Source organism: Nyctibius grandis, chromosome 9, assembly GCF_013368605.1.
Source record: "Nyctibius grandis isolate bNycGra1 chromosome 9, bNycGra1.pri, whole genome shotgun sequence".
In the NCBI taxonomy this organism is placed as follows: domain Eukaryota; kingdom Metazoa; phylum Chordata; class Aves; order Nyctibiiformes; family Nyctibiidae; genus Nyctibius; species Nyctibius grandis.
In genome coordinates, this window is record NC_090666.1 from 34,111,591 (window position 1) to 34,129,586 (window position 17,996).

At 43.3% G+C, this 17,996-nt stretch overlaps 1 protein-coding gene across 4 annotated transcripts; it reads right to left on the minus strand.

Annotated features, from left to right (window-relative positions):
* Positions 1 to 3,339: 3,339 nt before the first annotated feature.
* On the minus strand, positions 3,340 to 17,774 carry INSIG2 (insulin induced gene 2). 4 transcript variants are annotated; one of them, XM_068407989.1, is made up of 7 exons: positions 17,736 to 17,774; positions 12,735 to 13,075; positions 10,849 to 10,968; positions 9,715 to 9,839; positions 7,297 to 7,463; positions 6,772 to 6,871; positions 3,340 to 6,277 (listed from the first exon to the last, which is right to left on the minus strand). In XM_068407989.1, the coding sequence occupies exons 2-7, from the start codon at positions 12,976 to 12,978 to the stop codon at positions 6,236 to 6,238; spliced, it is 798 nt and encodes a 265-aa protein (XP_068264090.1). In that variant the 5' UTR covers positions 12,979 to 13,075; positions 17,736 to 17,774; the 3' UTR covers positions 3,340 to 6,235. The 4 variants fall into 4 exon arrangements, with proteins under 4 accessions (XP_068264090.1, XP_068264089.1, XP_068264092.1 ...); XM_068407988.1 differs by having other exon boundaries at positions 7,297 to 7,472; XM_068407991.1 differs by lacking the exon at positions 10,849 to 10,968.
* Positions 17,775 to 17,996: the final 222 nt, after the last annotated feature.

Consider the following 17,996-nt stretch of genomic DNA (forward strand, 5'->3'; position numbering starts at 1 on the left):
CTGCCTATCCACTGAAATCGATGGAGCTACGCCAGTTGAGCTGAGAACTTGGCTTTGCATGTCAGTTCATTCAGCAATGATTGCACTTGACATGCAGCACAGAACAAGCATTTGTTTTTAAAAAGAAAACAGTGGAGTCTTTCAATGCTAACCCAGCCTATAAATAGTCCCGGTTCCAAGAACAGGATTAACTGTCCTTAGCTCAGGCTCCTATGTATTTGTGCAAAGGAAGAGTAAGGAGGAGGAAAAAGCATATTCTTCCCTCCTTGGCACACTGATGGCAGGTCTCACCACCTGAGACAAGAAATTATGGTCTGCAGAGCAGGACAGCTTTGCTTTTTGTTAGAACCTATAACTGACATATGCACGTAATGTCACTGCAGGGACTTTCACCCCCACCTGAACACCACGTAGTCACATCCCTCACCTTCCCCTCACCATTACCAACCAAAGTGCGCATGGCCAGATCACCGGTTTCTCACAAAGTTCAAAAGGACTGTGTCAATCTCAGCAAGAAGTTGCTAAAGCCATTTTCCTATGAATTCTCTAGTGGCATGGCCAGGCTTACCCTGGGCATCCCTAGTCACTGAGGAAACTGGCACAGTTGTGTTAGAGGAAAACAGATGAGTCAAAACATGCTCTGGTGATCATGGCCAATAAAGTGATGCCTTTGGAGAACAGCTGAACATCAGAACAAGTCAATACAAATGCACTGCATCTGTAAGGCTTCCCTTCCTCTCGTTTTGAAACCCAGGATGAAATCAGAACAGTCACTTATTGTCCTTTTCTTTCTTGCAACATTATGCAAAATGTTGGAGCTTCTGCTTGCATAATTTCTATCCAATAAATTAAGTTGCAACCCTATTCCTCCCAGCTTTCTTTTCACTTCACATGTTCTCCCTGAATAATTGCATGAAACAAATCCTGCTTTGAGGTTTGATTACCAAAAAAGTATTAAATATCTGAAATGTTGGTTTATCTCATGTAATGCAAGGCATACACTGAACTAACCAGAGACCAGAAACAGTAGAATTACATTGTGAATTCAGACAGCAACGTATTTATAAATACAGATTTTCTTTCAAGAAATATTTTGCTATATTTGCTTAAAAGGAACAATTTTAGGATTTCTACCAACAAATTCATAAAAAGCAGACCATAAAAAGCAGTCCACAGGCTGTACCTGTGGACTTTTCCATTGCGAATACTCTGCAATGCGCACGTGTATCCCTGCGTAACTACAGTACAACGGGTCACTCCCTGCACTGAGGTTTTTCAGTGCAAAAGTCAAGGCAGAACTGCTGCCAGCACAGAAAGCGAATCCCATGAACTTCGATCCGGGGACGCTGCAGGTTGTGTATCTGACACTGATGCACATGGAACAATGGACACCACTGAGCCCTCAACAGCCTTGGCCTGGGGAAACTTAGTAGCTGTCCTTTCCCTTTATATTCCCTCTTCTTTGTATATGTTGTTTCCTATCTGCTATAGTGCTGGGCAGGCTAAAAAACAACGTAAGTGTGTAAGTGCCACAAAAGCTGCTGAACTGCTGCACTTTAGAAACAAAGAGCAAGAAAGGAAAACCTTAAGAAAATGCAAAACTACACTTCAATCCGGATTTCGGCACCAATTGGATCAAGAAATGTCCCCTACCTCTTCCCCAGCGTGGCTTTTAAGCATTCAAAGCACAAACTCCCAGTACGCTGCTTGAAAAGCCCAGGCATAAAGTTTATCCTTTAATTTGAGGCTTTGTCATTTGATCAGGGGGAGGTAATCAGGACAAGGCTCTGGACCATGCTGCTCAAAACATGACAACAGACACACCAAAAATCCAAGCTGGCTGCATGAAGCAATTAAAGTCGTGTTTACTATTCCATGACAGTTAACATGTTGGACTGACCTTTCATTTACTGTTTAATACTGAACATTAAGCTGCAAAATTACTCATGCTTTACATTTAGTACTGGCATCAAAACTAACAGCATTAGATAGCTATTCCCACGGCGAGACACGCGTTCCCTCTGCCCAGCTGTGCATTATAAGCACTGTATTTGACATTTAACACGACTTCCACAGGTTATATTCACCCGTTACAATTAGGAATTATTGGTAACGCTGCTCCAAAATGTAAAAAGCATATGCAAAATGTCCAGGGTGACACAGCTGGCAAAATTAAGTCCCTTCCTTACATGCTGAGAGAGATAAGAAGGGAAGGCTGGTGTATGCCCATAGGTCCCCGCGGCAGCTCCCAGCCAGATGGCAGAAGGGAAGTACAGACGCTACGGAGGAAAAGTTTCTTTGTTTACTCTCCTTTGAGCTACTTAGAGCAGCCATGGTATAAAGGGAGGCACAAAATGCGCGTCGAAAGCCTGGCAGCCTGGTGGTTGGAACATTCTCTCCACAAAGGGCAACTTTCCATTCAACGCACTTGGGCTGAACTTGGGCAGGAAGGACCCAGAGTTTCCATTCCCTGGGGCGATGCTCTCATGGAGAGGCTACAGATGAGAGGGAGAGGTTACGTCTCCAGCAAAGCAGCTTTGCCAGTGTGCTTTTGACTGATCTTAGCGCTATGACTGGGTAAAATTATGGTTATTTCCATCCTTGGCTGTAACTCCTCTGGTCAGACAGTTGGCAGGCCCAGGACTCTGCATTGCGACAGCAGAGTTAGGATTTTTGGGTCAGAAGTTGCCCCATCCAACACAAACACGGGTCTTTTCCATTCACCCCCTGTGCTCTTTCCAGCTCTCATCTGTGGTGCTGTCCTGCTGTGGGCACTGCATCTCAAATACTGATGGACCTCTCTCCCCCCTCCTTTCTTCACCTCTGCCTGGAGGCTTTTTCATTACACGTTTTCTAAACCTCTATTTGTTACATCTTTTTTTTTGAGACAGAGTGATAGGCACAGCAAATGGACGGTCTGTGAATACCAGAATAACATCCAGTTCATATCCAGACCGGAACACTAATAAATACAAATATATTAAGGGATTCCCTGCCATTCGTGGTGGTTTTTTTTCATATTCACAGGGGCTATTTATATCTGAATCTCTATTTTCTGTATTGCAACCGAAGTTATCTGGCTTATTTTCCCCCAACTCAAATATTCCCATTGCAGATTCAAAAGGGCAAATTTTCAAAGGCTGCTCAGCATGCTAATTATGATAGAAGCGCTGCCGATTTGATCTTGCCTGCTTCTTTTTTAGTATTTCTAGGCATGTGTTTTGTGCAACCAATATGCCAGCTCAACGGTCAAAATTATTACGAGATTGCTGATAGAAGGCAACTTGGTGTATTTTAAAAATCCGTATCATTTCTTAAAGAAAGAAGAAACCTATCAAACAAGGTTGCAACTGTATTTAATGCACATTTTGCTTTTAACAGCAATTTGCCAGTTTAAACAGCATAGACCTTACAATGCTTAATTAGTGAAGAGGTTATAGTGCTTATAAAGTTGTATCTAAAATATACCTTATTCATTCTCTATTGAACAACGATTTTAAGACAGTCTAATGTTATAATTACAGGCTATACAGTAGCAGCATGTTCACACCACTACAGTTAAGGCTGTGTCAGCATTCTCATCGTGAACCTTTTTCAGGGTTTGAACACACCAGCCATAAAATTACAACGCAGTTGGAAAAAATAAGACATCCAAGATGTGAATCTTGTATCAACTTTAGTCAAATAAGAATAAAAATAATAAAACACATACAATAAAGGACTCCACCCAAATTTATCTTGGATGACTGCTGCCTTTGCACAACATGCTCAAAATTTCCAAAACGAAATTTAAAAGAAGTTAGTGGACAGTCTGATCAGGTTTACATGAATCTGAGTGCAAAGTGTTGTAGAGTGGGTGCCACAGATGCACAATAACCACTTCTCACATACTGCACATTTTAACATACACAAGGCTTCTTCTGTATAAATATTTAGACTGGCAGGTAAAAGCAGTTCTACTACCAAGTGAATAATAAAAACTACTCATCTCCATTTGCATACTTATTGGTCATGATGAAAGTAAATTGTTTACCAAGTCAGCACACTGGCTACTGAGGTACCGTGTTATTCCCTACAGTTACGATATAAAACATCTGAATTTTTATGCCATTCATGCCCTGATAATTCAAGAGGGACTCATCAGGCTGCCCACCAAGCCGATGTCATTTGTTTAAGTAAAGAAGGCGGACGAGGCCAAATACTGTACGGAAAGGGACACAACAGCTTATTCAGTGAAATGCCAGAGCCTGCCTAAAGAAACTCACCCTTAGTTCATGCCCTAACAGTTTCTTGGTTTTATTGATAAAATGCTTCTTATTGCCACATGGTTTGATTAAAAGAAAATCTCCAGTCAGGGATCTACTTAAACATGCTCCACCTCTGCTTAAAGCAAAGCGCATCTGTATGCGCTCTCCTGAAACGTTACCCAGTGAAAGTGTGCTTCGGGTGCTGAATTGTCATGGAACTGTGATAAGCTGATGAAACTTTGTGGAGCTGCAGAACCAAGCTCTTTATATATCATTTGCTTATTTATTATTTTTACACTTCCTCATTCAAGAAATTTTCCTTTTGTCACCACCTCTTTCGTTCCAACGCTTTTGGAAGCACTCCATTGCATACTTTTCAGACTTAAGAGATCAGCATGTAAGACTGAAAAAGAGTTGCCTATTTCAAGCTTCGTGTACAATGCATACACACATTTATTAATAAAAACTTGTCTAAACATCTATTTGTTCTTTGGACCAACTCCAGTCTCCCTAGGTGACTGTAACGTCTTATAAACCTTTCATGGAAGATTTAAAAAAAAAATAGTACTTCAAGACAAAAAAGGAAAACAAATGCATTAAAACATCATCAGCACAGAGACAGAAGGGTGGAAATGAAGTGGAGACATCCCATGCCAAATTCACTGCTGGCACAGGTTAGCAGTGTCCTCTTGAAGTCTGCTTTCTGCCTTCTTGCACAAGTTCTTTTATGTCATGGTCTTAAAAGGGAGCTGCAAAGCCAAGAGGAAATTCCACATATGCCCACAAATATGGGTCACACACTAAAATCCTTCTTCTTAAGAAGGGAACCGATTAGCACACAGCCTACTTCAGCTCTCTGTCCCATCAGACTTTCTGTGCACAGCCACCTATAAAACAGGGGTAACAGCATTTCTCTACCTCAGAAAACTGCTATGAGAACTAATGCATTTATGGTTGCCTGGACCATAGTCACAGCAATAAGGGCTCGTCAGTACCTAAAAATACAGCCTTGCCTCCTTCTGCTGAGCCCTGCGAATAGAGCAGGTAGTAGGCAAGAACTATCAAGAGTAACATTGGTAATGGAGAATTTTATGACACTATATGGTAGTGGCTGATTTAGTTCAGCAAAATTAACTTTTGCAATAAAAATTCCCTAAGATTTTTTTTTTTTAATAAGGGATCAACGTAAATCAGCTTAAGGGATTGTACAAGAATGACCCAAATTGTATCCCATCACTCAACATAAAAAGTAGTTTCAAAATCTGTCCACATTTGATGATGGCTCACAAATTCATATACAAACACGGATACTGGTTGTACCAGGGGAAAAAATAGCACATTTCCAGCCTCGGTTGCCATTTCTGTATTCTGTGATACTGGGCATGTACGACAGACAAATGAAATGATATGGCAATAACCATACAATCCGTATTAAGTTTCCTCACCTCTGATGTGAGCAAGAAGAATGATACAGTGTGTTAATAGGCAGAAATCAGTTACTTACTGCATCAAAGCTCACCTGTAATCCATGAATTTCATAAAGATATTATGGCCTATCATCACGGAAAGAGATCTTCATTCCTAAACTCGCATTCCTTGTCTTCCACTGAGCTATTAAGAATAAATTCCTCATCCAAGACAAAGTGAAGCAGAGGTTTCAGCTACAGAAACGTAGTGCAAAGGTTCAGTTTGGCACTGCAACATTATGGACAGACAAGAACTTATGGTAAACTCCGTTTAGATTTGGAAAAGAGAATCCTAGAATTGAACCAATATTGTCAAATGTATTGCATACTATTGTAACTTCACAGTAATCAAAATCAGACATCAAGGTTTCTACAGAAGCAGCAATCACAGATTGCAGTAAAATATACCACTCAAGGGAAAAAAATTGCATTTTGGCAATTTCATAGTCAAGTGTTCCTTATGCTCCTCTGACAGTCATTTGTCAGCTATCCTCCTGTTTAAAAGGTGCATATTGTTTCTCCTCAGTCCTCATGAGACTTCTCTGCAATGACTTTGCATTCATACTGAAAAACAGAAGTTGACAAAATTAATAATATTAATTTATGTAACTAATGAAAGAGACTGCTATGAGAGGGATTTTTCTACAAAATAGGTGATAAAATAGCTTAGCTTACACTTCACCCAGGTAAGTCTGGTCTCCCTAAGTTCTGTGCACACATTATTGGCTGCAATTTCTGGCTCCTTGAGCAGCAGAAAGAGCAGTTCAGACTTTGGGGAGAAGTCAGGCCATCCTCTAACATGGAAGCTCTTATTTAGCTCCTGGTACTGAAAGGACCAGAAGTATGCAGCTGAGAGTGTACAGAGCAAAGTCACGGGCTGTGCTCTGAATAACAGTACTAAATGCTCACCAACTAGATCAAAAAAGCAATGATTACTGATTTCTACCTTACTCTACATCCACAAGTCAAATAGCTGGTTAGTATATACGAAGGAAGGAATGACATGTAGATGGAAGCTTTTACTAGCAGGCAATCGACCCCCCCACCTCCAAACTCACCATTGCCAGCTGCCTGCCGATATTGCCCATAGTTATTCCACCAGCAAAAAATATACATGGCAACCAGGAACGAACATAAAGGAAATCTGGAGACGTGTATCTGGAAGAGAACACACATTTTTGAGCTCAACGTTGTGTAATACATAGAGTCCTCCAATCAATAAGACATCCACAAATTTAAATATTAGGACATTTCAACTAAAAAAGACATGTATTATTGAAATTTAATTACTTGCAGTAAATAACAAAGAAAGCTTCTTATCGATTATAATCCCATTTGTTCAACTAAAAAAAGCACGTTACATTGTTGGTAAGGTAGCAATTTTATTGAAATAAGCAACTTCCAACTAAAAGTCTCACTTACCAACACATAAAAGCTTTCATGAATAGTCCAATTTATGTAACACTCAAAATTAAGCACTGGCAGCTTTAAAAATTATGTCAAATTCTACCCTTGCAGGTATTCTGATTTTATAGTATAGCTTCAGGATACTATCATTTAACTTTAAAGGAGTAAATACTTACTGATAGACTCCATTGTAGACCAGAAGTTGTGACACCAGTGTAGCCAGGAAAGCAATTCCTACTCCAAGACCAAAGCCACTTCGCGATCTATCAAACGTCCACCACAGTCCAATTGACAGGGCTGCTAATGTGAGAGACAACTGGATATTGTTGGCAAAATCCACTTTCTGTGTTGACTGTTAAGGATAAGCTTGGAAATACCATATACAAGTGTAAAGCAGTTTTCCTCATTCAGTTTATCATATTTTAGCACAACATAAAAAAAAAAAAAGCACTAGCGGTACCAGTTATAACACAGCTATCAGGTACAAGGAAATAAGCCTTGTAAGTGCTGCCAATACATCAGGAAACACTTATGACACTTCTTCACATTTTTAGGGTCTTGCCACTGCATGAGAGAGAAGAGACTAGACACCTACCAGATAACGCAGGCGTTTTATACAGACGTACAATGCACATGTTACTGTTCAGAGTAAGGACATCTCATCTTTACCTGGTCCTTTATTACACTAAGCATGAAAACATAAATCTAGCATTAGACTCCTCTAAATGACAAGGATTTACTGAAAAAAGATATTTGTCACTCTTACTTAATTTCAATTTTGTTTAATTTACATGCTAGTTTACATTCAGCTAAATATTAAAAATGTTTTCTATAAAACAAAATGTAAATAATACTACCGTGAAAGAATTCATGTAAATCAACATTGAAAATCAGTTTTGTCAACTTTGTGATAAAAGTATGAAGTCACTCAAGATACCTTTGTCGTGTTTCACATTCTTCGATACTAACTCATCCTCACCACTCCTGTCCAAAACAGATTATTAAAAAGGAGGCTGTCAAGTTTCATAAACCTGAAAGCAAATTTATGGTATGACAACATAAAAACACTGCCCTATTTTCTCCCAAAGACCTGGAGAGAGACCTAGAGGAAGTGAGAAAGAAGTTCAACTAACTGAAATAAATAATTGCAGGATAAAAATCAATAGCATCAGAAAAAATGTCAAAGACGACCAAAAAAGACACCAAATATGGTAATGTGCAGAAATAGTAACAAGCTGAAAAGAAAGCAGTCGGGAGAGCTACCAAGGAGGAAATACAGACAGTACATTCATGATGTCCTGGAATATGTGTAACAGTGCTAAAGACTGCAAGAAGGTTTGCTGTAAATAATCTGACCCATGCAGAGAGAAGCTGTCAATCCTCTTGTAATTCTTAAAAGCAGTGAAGTTGCGTGTGCTTACACAATGGGTCCAGCCCAGGTCACTCATAACCACAGGACCAGATTAATGCATCTTTGGCAAGGACAGCAAGGTTTGTGAGGGACAGTGGGAATGACTCTGAACCTTGGCAGCTCCGGCTCATCTGGCCACACTAGATAGGATGGCTGGTGGGAACAAAACCAAACAACAACAAAACCCATCTGAGGGCCAAGCCACCTCAGTAAGAACTCAGCCAGCTCTCACATCTTTCACTTAACTTGCCCTTTTTCCCAGAAATGAGGAGATTCAGCAGCATGTGATCAGAACTTCTTAGCATGGTTTCTGCAAACTGTGTTGGCGCTGACACTGAAGGAGATGCAAGTTCCAGAGATGATCAACTTACTTTCTAATTAGTTTACAAGAACTCAATTTTCACAGACAGATCCTGATTTTACCTGACAGAGGAGGCACTAGGCATGACTACACCAAACCACTAAGACTCACAGCACTGCCAGTCAGTCCACATGAAAAACACCCTGTCCCCCAGCATGTCCCCAGCTGCTTCAGAGGGAACGGACGCCAGTTTTGAGCACACTTGTGCAAGGATGTATCTGAATAGCTACACAATTAGGAGGAGTATAATGTACTGCAACGTGCTCACTGACTTTTGATTGCTCTTACTGAATGACCACAGAACAGTAACTATACTCTCAGCATCAAGGCATTGTTTGCAGAATGGGGTAACATTGCTTACTTGCTTTTTGTAGTCCTGGGTATTACCTGATCCTGAGTTTTCCCCATTCTTTGCAAAGTGCGTGTGCTTCACTGATGACCTCAAGACTGGGCTTCAACCTCTTACTACGGTGTTAAAAGGATATCAACCCTTGGAATGTCTTCAAGCACTCTTCTATAATACCTACCACATAAATATTTTCCTGTGCTTACTTTAATTATTCAAAGAAAATAAAGACTATAAGTAAGACAAACCCCTACATTGAGACATTTCTAATGAAAAGATTTTTCAGAATGAAAAGATGTGAGACTTATCACCTCCAATACCGCTATGACAGTTTAACACTAACACATATTCTGCATTTCCCTTGCAAAAATGCTGCGTGTTACATCTTTAACAACAATTCACCATGACTGACTATGTGAGCTTTGTTTTAGTGGAAACCCATTTGTTATCGCCAATTTCATTAGAATATAGGATACAGCGCTGGCATGATTTATTCCCACAAAGACAGCTACACATCGCATTACACTGGACCATTCTCTCTTAAATTTATGTGGCTCTCCCAGATGTCTGTCCATGCATGGGTACAATAACCCAATCACAGCTGTGGAGACAGGAAACAAAAAAGGCCCAGAAGTTAAAGCACTGGCAATATTTAACTAAAATAAAGACTATCTAGACTTTGACAATTATTGTAACTACAAAAACGGATCTTTTAAGGATAAATAACACAACAGATACATTGTAAAAGAAAAGGAATTTCACACAATTTCATTATTTAAAAAAGCCCTGTAAAACTTCAGCCGCATCTTCAATCACCACAGCAGTAACCTGGCAGAAGTAGCAAAACAGAGACAATGCAAACTAGGGGCAGAGGATAAAAGCGCTCTGCACCCTACCAAAATCTGCAGTCTCACACTGTAGTTCAAAAAGAGCAGCAATAGCTTGCAGGCTGGCACTTTTGAAAATCCCACATATCAAACACACTCATTTAAACAGCTGCAAAACAAACACACCACAGTAAGGGCAGAGTGTGGTTTATAACATCAATATTTTGTGTCTTCTTTTGTTGTTGTTACAAGCAGTTTTTGTTTGGATAATGTTTTTCTCTTCTTCAACATCACTATAAAGGCTCACACAGAAAAGAGAAAGCCAAAAGCCTACTGTAGCTGTTGAATACAGAGAGCAAACAGGACTTTCAACCCCAGGGAACTGCTATGCTCTTTGAATATTTCTTCATAAATTTGTTCTGTACTGCATCTGCAGCTGAAAAGACTGTTACCAACACGGCTGAGGAGTAACACTGGTGCTTAATGTTAAACTGGTGCTGTAGGAGGGGGACAGAGTCTGAGTCACTGGACTCCAGTGCCCTCAGGCTGGCATGCTGGTGGAGGTATGTTATGGCAAATGCTCTTTATTCTGCCGCAGAGGAAACTGATCTCCAGGATTCAGGAAAATAAATCACCAGTAAAACTGGAGAGGAAAAAAAAAACTCCCTGAGCAATTTCCTTGCCAAAGGCATTGGGCCAAACTGATGACTAGTAACAGTGACAGATTAAAGGACTTCTCTGAAAGCAGACGTGATCACCACTGATTATAAACATGCAAAATACCTTTATTCTGTTCATAATAATAAACCATACTGCACAGAAATGTTCGTGTCAGTTCCAGGAAGGCTGCGCAAGAAACGGGTGAATTATCAGCCTTTAACACAGAGGTTCCCTGTATGTAGGCTAGCAGAGAGGATAAGGAAAGAAAATGGAGAAGATAATGAAAAAGAAAGAACTCAAACACCTCATCAGGGGTCACTCCCACTAGGAAAAGCCAATTAAGGCAGTAATATCTTTACATCAGGTGGCTTAAAATCAAATAGTGCAAATACCTAGCAGATGACTGACTACACTTTACAAGCCATACGCAGTCTTTTCATCACAACCACTAACCCATCAGAACCAGAAAGGTCCACAAGTCTCTTCCGAGATGATGGCAAGACCTAGCCTTCACGACTTCCCCACAGGCAGCTGCAGACAGTGTTCTCAGACGGCCTGTAAGAGCACAAGGTGCAGCCTGATGCAAACAGCTGACAGTGCCAACGTTACAGTGAACACTGCAGACCTTATGCGTCGCTGCTCCAAGCTGGGATTCTGTCATTTCAACCCCCACTACTGCGCATACAAAAGATCAAACCTTTACCAGACATGTTTGTTAAGATAATCAGTTTAAAATATGAAAGATAAATACAGCAAATGCAGGATACAATCCAATAACTAATTCACAATCCCAGCACAGGTACAGAAAGAGGACTAAGAGAACTAGCAGATAAAGCAGATATGTAACTGCCACTGTAATACACCAAATACATTTCCACAGTAGAACATAACTGACAGGTTCAGAGAGATATTTGGAGTTTCCTTTCAAATCAAGCTCCTCTATGACATCTGGGGTGTAGTATTTCAACAAGGTATCAAAAAGAAAGCAATTAGACAACTAGGAAAAAAATAGACTTAAATATTATCATTAGTAAAACAGTGATGCCAACTCAAAAGCTAGTTTAGTGACTCATACTAGTACCCAGAAACATGAGCTTCTCAATCTTGTTAGAGCTGACCTCTGGGAAGATACTGCCTTTATGGTAAAGGTTCGCTAAAGCAGAATCCTCCAGTACTGGCTGCTAAGAATATTCCCTTAGTAAAGCATAAAACTGACCCATGGGATCAGTGATCTTCACAGACAAGTAGAAAGCCAAATTCCATCAGGCTTGTAACACAGAATACGCCTTGATACTTGAAGATGAAAGAAGAGGAAAAAGGGATATTTCTTACTACCTACGGTAGACATCTCACTTAAACTAGCTAAGCACGCAAAAGCCTCAACTACCTACGTGGTCACAGGAGAAATGGAACATGTTCATATCATCTGACTTGATACATGAAATCAACCAAGGTGTTCTGTTCTGCAACGCGCACTACAGCTGCAAACTGCGTGCCTTGCCTCAACTCCCTGCGACAGAGTCAGGTCTCCCAGCTTTACAGAGCTAAAGCAACACCTTGAACTGAAAATAGGAGCAAACGGAAAGCTGGACCACAAAAGGGAGCATAACTCAGCTCAAAACAAGGTACCGTGTGCTGCACCGTCTGGCACTTCCAGGGTATTTTCAAGGGCTGTCTGCAGAGCACGCTCCTGTAACCCAGCCTCAAGGTTACAAGTGGCACCACCTTCTAAAGTCTGCTAAACTTGTACTCCAACCCAGCAGAAAAAGCAAAGGTTATGGCTTTGCTAACAACATCACAGTATAACAAGTTAGCAGAACAACAATTTCTGGACACATGCAGGCATATTTGTGTATACACGAGGAGGTCAGGACAGTAATAGCTCGAAAAGGGCAGTTATGCTGGAAGAGAATTTATCTTCACACCTTTCATATAGCTTCTTGTAACTATATAACTAGCTATCCACCCTTTAATCTCCACGTCAGGCATACGTACATGGCTGAACTTACCTGACGCTGTGCCACAGCAAGGTGGTACCCACCAAGCTGAGGAGAAGATGCTTGTGATCACATCAGGGGGGAAGAGAGTAACGTTTCTCTGGATCTGAAGCAAGTTTAATACTAATGCAAGAAATACGCCAATAAAAAACAGCACTATACCACGAATTACCAAATTCATGCCACGGCTGGTTACAGATGAAATGTATGGGCCACACTTTTTTGATAAGGTTGGCATTGCATCATTTTCTGCCATGACGTCTTAGGTTCTCAGAGACATCCAACAGGCTGACTGAGGAGGATTCACTTGCAATCAGTATTTTGACTCTCCTCAATTAGGAGATACCCAAGTCCTGAAAAATAATCAAAAAAGGGTGAAAAATGTAGATATAAGAAACATTAACTATATTTCTCTTAAATAAATTGGCGATTGGGTTAAAAAATATGGCTATTACATTTTTCTGAGGAGGCAATTAGTCATGTGAGAGCAGAACCAACCACAGCTGAAAAAACGCCTTAGAAAGAAAACAAGTTTTACAAATAGCTTTGTCGACTGGCAGACGGGGGAGGAGGAAACATGTGGGATGGGACAGATAGGAATGTGAAACCACAGAGAAAAGGTGAAGAAATAAAACCGGTATCAGATGGAAGAAAGGCTTGCTTTGCAGCAACAATAAATTGTTTTTCTCCCCTCCTTTAAGCAACAACTGGAGATTATGGAATTCAGAAGTAAGTAAACACAGCCCTTAGTTTCACGTCAGCCACTGAGGTTCACAGATGTCTCTTTGTGAAGAGATGCCAGAAAATATTTCTCAACTAGAAAGTGAAATCTGAGAAATATTTTTCAGGATAGAGTCAGAATTTCAGCAATCCCACAGCGCATCCATTTTATAACCCCAGATAAGAGCAAACAACTCAGCAAAAAGTAATCCCCATACAGAAAAATATTTACCAAAGTAACACGCTTTTGGTGAACACCGCCATACATTATTACAAACTGTAATCAGGCACAAAAGAACCTGAAAGGGAAGGGAAAACGGAGCTTCCCCCCCCCCCGTGCACTGGGTAGCATCCTACATGAGCAACTGCCAGCACGACAGGAGTGGCAGAGCTCCCATCCCAATCACTCTATTCAAAAAAACCTGTCCGTCAAGAGCCTTGTTATACATGGATTCAGTGCCACGTTCATGTGTAACAACCACCTTGATCGACGGCTTAGCCACCTGGAACTTAAGAAAAAAGCCCTGACATTGTTTTTAAATTTGAAACTGTCAACTGGTGGTGGCTGTCATTAACTCTTACTTATGGCCACGTGGGCACAAGGGGAGCCAAACCAGTGCATCCGTCCCCCTTCCACCTCTGCTTCAGCAGATCCCGAGGAAGCTCTCTGAAGACGCAGCAGCAGTGCAAAGGACGCAGCATTCACTTTGTCTGATCGAAAGCCAAAAGGGAAGTTAAACACATCCAGGCTAGTTAAGACACTACACGTAATGCCACAGAAGATGCAATGCCACACTGCGGCATCCTCCATCACTCAGAAAAAGTTCCAAGAGTCAAAACAAAAGAAAAAAAAAAGTTCTGATCACATGTAGCTTCCTGCTGGCAGTTCGGGGAGGCAGCAGAGTCCTCCCAAGAATCTCGTAATCACAGAATCAACCAGGCTGGAAGAGACCTCAGGGATCATCGAGTCCAACCGTTGCCCTGACACCACCCTGTCAACTAGACCATGGCACTAAGTGCCATGTCCAGTCTTTTCTTAAACACATCCAGAGATGGTGACTCCACCACCTCCCTGGGCAGCCCCTTCCAATGTCTAATGACCCTTTCTGAGAAGAAATTCTTCCTAATGTCCAACCTGAACCTCCCCTGGTGAAGCTTGAGGCTGTGTCCTCTTGTCCTGTCACTAGTTGCCTGGGAGAAGAGGCCGACTCCCACTCCACTACAACCTCCCTTCAGGCAGTTGCAGACTGCAGTAAGGTCACCTCTGAGCCTCCTCTTCTCCAGGCTAAACAAGCCCAGCTCCCTCAGCCATTCCTCATAGGTCAGACCCTCCAGACCCTTCACCAGCTTGGTCGCCCTCCTCTGGACTCGCTCCAACACCTCAACATCTTTCTTGAAGTGCAGGGCCTCTTCTCTTCTACAATTATTTGTAATCATGAACATGTCTTGGGTGGAACAAGGCCAACCACAGTGTCTGGCTTCTTAGTCAGCTTCCTGACTCACACTGAACACCGAGATGTCTTCGTCAAGGCTGCACTGGCACTGCATACTTCCCTCAAGCAAAAAGGAGGAGCTCCAGATTTTTTTTTCCCTCCTCAGATGGCGTGGCTGTGGAGCTTGGGTAATACATTTTGCCTCCAGGAAAGAAAGCATGGAGTAACAAATACATCACTATTTCAGCTGAGAGTCTCCCCTGTCCCTGGGGGCTTTGCCCACCAGGTGATCACAGGAATACCCAGAATTCACAATAAAGCCTTTTCAATACATGGCATCAGAAACTGTAGGTCCCGCTCACAAACTCTGTAGGAATACTGTATCTAATGGGGGCTTTTGAACTGTCACCTCCCTTCTTAGTTTTAGCTTGTCTAGGGAAACAAGCTAAACTCTTACTCTCCACTTTCTTCACCATCCCAACAGCTCTTGGCACTTCCTGAAGTCTGCACATCCCTTGTGTTTTTTCTTTTTTTAATGCATGACCAGAGCTGATGCATACAATCCCAAATCCAGCTCTCACAGCCTTGTACAACAAAGTTCACATTTTAGTGTCTCTCTTTAAATGAGCTCTTCCACTGCACACCGAGGATTACAATTTCTTTTTTCACTGTTACAAAGGGATTGCTCACGTCCTGTGATCCATTACTACATTCAAGCCTCTCTTCTCTCCTGTTACTGAACTCCTTGTTCTTTGGTACCAGCCCCAAATTTTGCATGCTAAATTTCAGCCCATGGGTATTACTTTGACACTCAACTGTAGGATATCTCAGCCCGAGTCCCTGTCTTTGATGAAATCTATTAATAATTTCCCTGCAGCCATTATTCCCCATTTTATACTATCTCTTGATATGTCCCTCTAACAAGATTCTGCTTCTTATAATTCTTCAAGTACAATAATCTCCAACTTAATTAAGAAACATCAACTGTCCCAACATGGCAATACTGACGTAAACACCAATCAGATCTTGCTGCTTTTTTTTTTTCTAGAAATGCTGATAACCAAAGTCCAATTTTATTCTGGCACATACTACTTTCATAATATAAAACCTGCATTTACTCGATTTCTATTTACTTAATATGCCATTCCACAAATACATGATATTTAATTGTGAAGGCTTACCAAAACGTAACAGGACTCTGCTATGCAAGGAAATCACGCACTGCTTTTATACAACCACTGTAGCTTCAAGTCATTCAAGGCACCAGCAACAGATTTTTACTAGGAGGTAAACAGCCTGACCACAGCAAGGGCACTGGGGCGGGTACACGTCAGTGAACGTTTATAACAAGTAACATGAGGTCCCAAATTAGCATGATGCAGTAGCTTCCATCCTGGCTTCTCACCCTACACATATTGTTCCTCTCTGTTTTAGCTCGGTTTTCAAACTTTCTCCGCTCATTGGCTCCGAGACCTTCTGGCACGCCACAAGCAGAGCAATGAGGGAATGGAGCAAGGTGACCAACACTCACGTAGATTCTTCAGTGCCTCGGGCAGCCTGGGTTCACGATGCTCAGGCACCGCAAAGCTCTTTACTATCATCACCTTTCATGAAAATGGAAATTTAGATCTCTAAGGAAGACATCACCTCCATCTTCTGGACTGGGAGGCTAGGGCCCCGTAGACAGAGGAGATGATGTATCTCTCCTTTTAAGCCTGGCATTTTACTGGGGGTTTCCACTCAGATGGGAATGGTTCACACATTGAACCAACACTACTTCTGAGCCTTCGTCCCTTGGGAATGCACATTCAAAACTGTAACACCACACTGAAAGCTACAGGCTTGGCACTGCCACAATGTCTCAGCTGCACTTTCCCTCCTTGGTGGCACACAGCTTCAACCCAAGCTTTGTCACATACCACGCGAGAGCTTTATATACGATTCGCAAGACAACCACACGATGTCTGGCATTGCGCAAAAAGTTAACAAGTAAATTATCACCCTAGACATTTTCAAAACACTTAGTCACTTAACTGTCTTCTAAGTAGAAGATCCATCCCGCAAGTGCTCCCCAGCGCTCTTCACACTCATGAAAAGCCTTCTGCTGTGTGCGATTTACAACTTCTGACACGATACAGACACATTGGGGACAACAGTGTTGTGGGGGCCAAGAAAGAGAAGATTTATTTAAGCAACACGGCGCAGGAGATGGCAAAAATGGTGAAACGACAAGAAGCCATCTGTCTTCTGCGAGGCGATGCCAAAAGCAAAGCACCCCACTTCTCTGGGGGGCAGGGCGGCTCTCCAGTCGCTCTGCTCCGGATCCCCGGCTCGGAGGAGCCCTACCCGCCGGGGCGTCCAACACTCGCTTCAGGCCAGCGTCAGCGCCTCCAGCCCAGGCCGGGCCCGTTAAACAACCCCCGCGCCGGGCCCGGCCCGCAAGCAGCCGTCCGGGCCCCGCCTGCCCGGGGGGAGCCTCGCCAGGGGCGAGGTTTAACGCTGCCGGGGCAGAACGGCTCCCGCCGTCCCCTCCCTCGCCCAGCCGCTGCTCCCGGGGCACAGCGGGCAGCCGCCGCCGGCCCCCCCGCGGCCCAGGCAGCCGGGCCATACGCTGCCTGCGCCGCGCCCCCAGCACAGCAGCGCGGGCCGCGGCTGGGCCCCGGCGCCACCCCCGCCCCCGAGGCAGCGCGGGCCGCGGCGCTGCCGGGGGCTCAGCCGCCCGCGGGGAAGACGGGGGCCGGGGAACGCCGCTACCCGCCCGGCCCGGCTCGGCCCCCCGCACCTCGCACAGCCCGCGCCCCCCGTGCTGGCTGGCCCGCCCGCCCCCTCCCCACGGGAGCCGCACAGCCCCTTGACTCACTCGGCCTCCGCCATCTTCTCCCTCCCCACGCCAGGCCCCGCCCCGCGCAGCCTCCGCAGCGCCCCGCCGAGCAGCTGACGGGGCCGGGGCCTGGCCGGCCGCGAGGGACGAAGGGCCCGTGAGGTGGCGACCGGGTCCATTCGGGGCGGCTCGGCCCGCACAGCCCGGCGGGGCCGTGCGACTTGGCTCTCAAAGGTGCTGGCCCAAAGCAGCAGATTGGAGTCACTGACAGGAGCTTCGGTGGGAGCCTGTTCGATCAGC

Bases quoted from the DNA above. Each gene is read 5' to 3' on its own strand.
- INSIG2 (XM_068407988.1), bottom strand. From the start codon at position 12,978: ATGGCAGAAAATGATGCAATGCCAACCTTATCAAAAAAGTGTGGCCCA. The intron at 10,969-12,734 runs GTAAGTTCAGCC...CCTCTCTGCTAG, and splicing joins TTGCTGTGGCACAGCGTCAG to CCTACATACAGGGAACCTCT. The intron at 7,473-9,714 runs GTATCCTATATT...TATCCTTAACAG, and splicing joins GAATAAATCATGCCAGCGCT to TCAACACAGAAAGTGGATTT.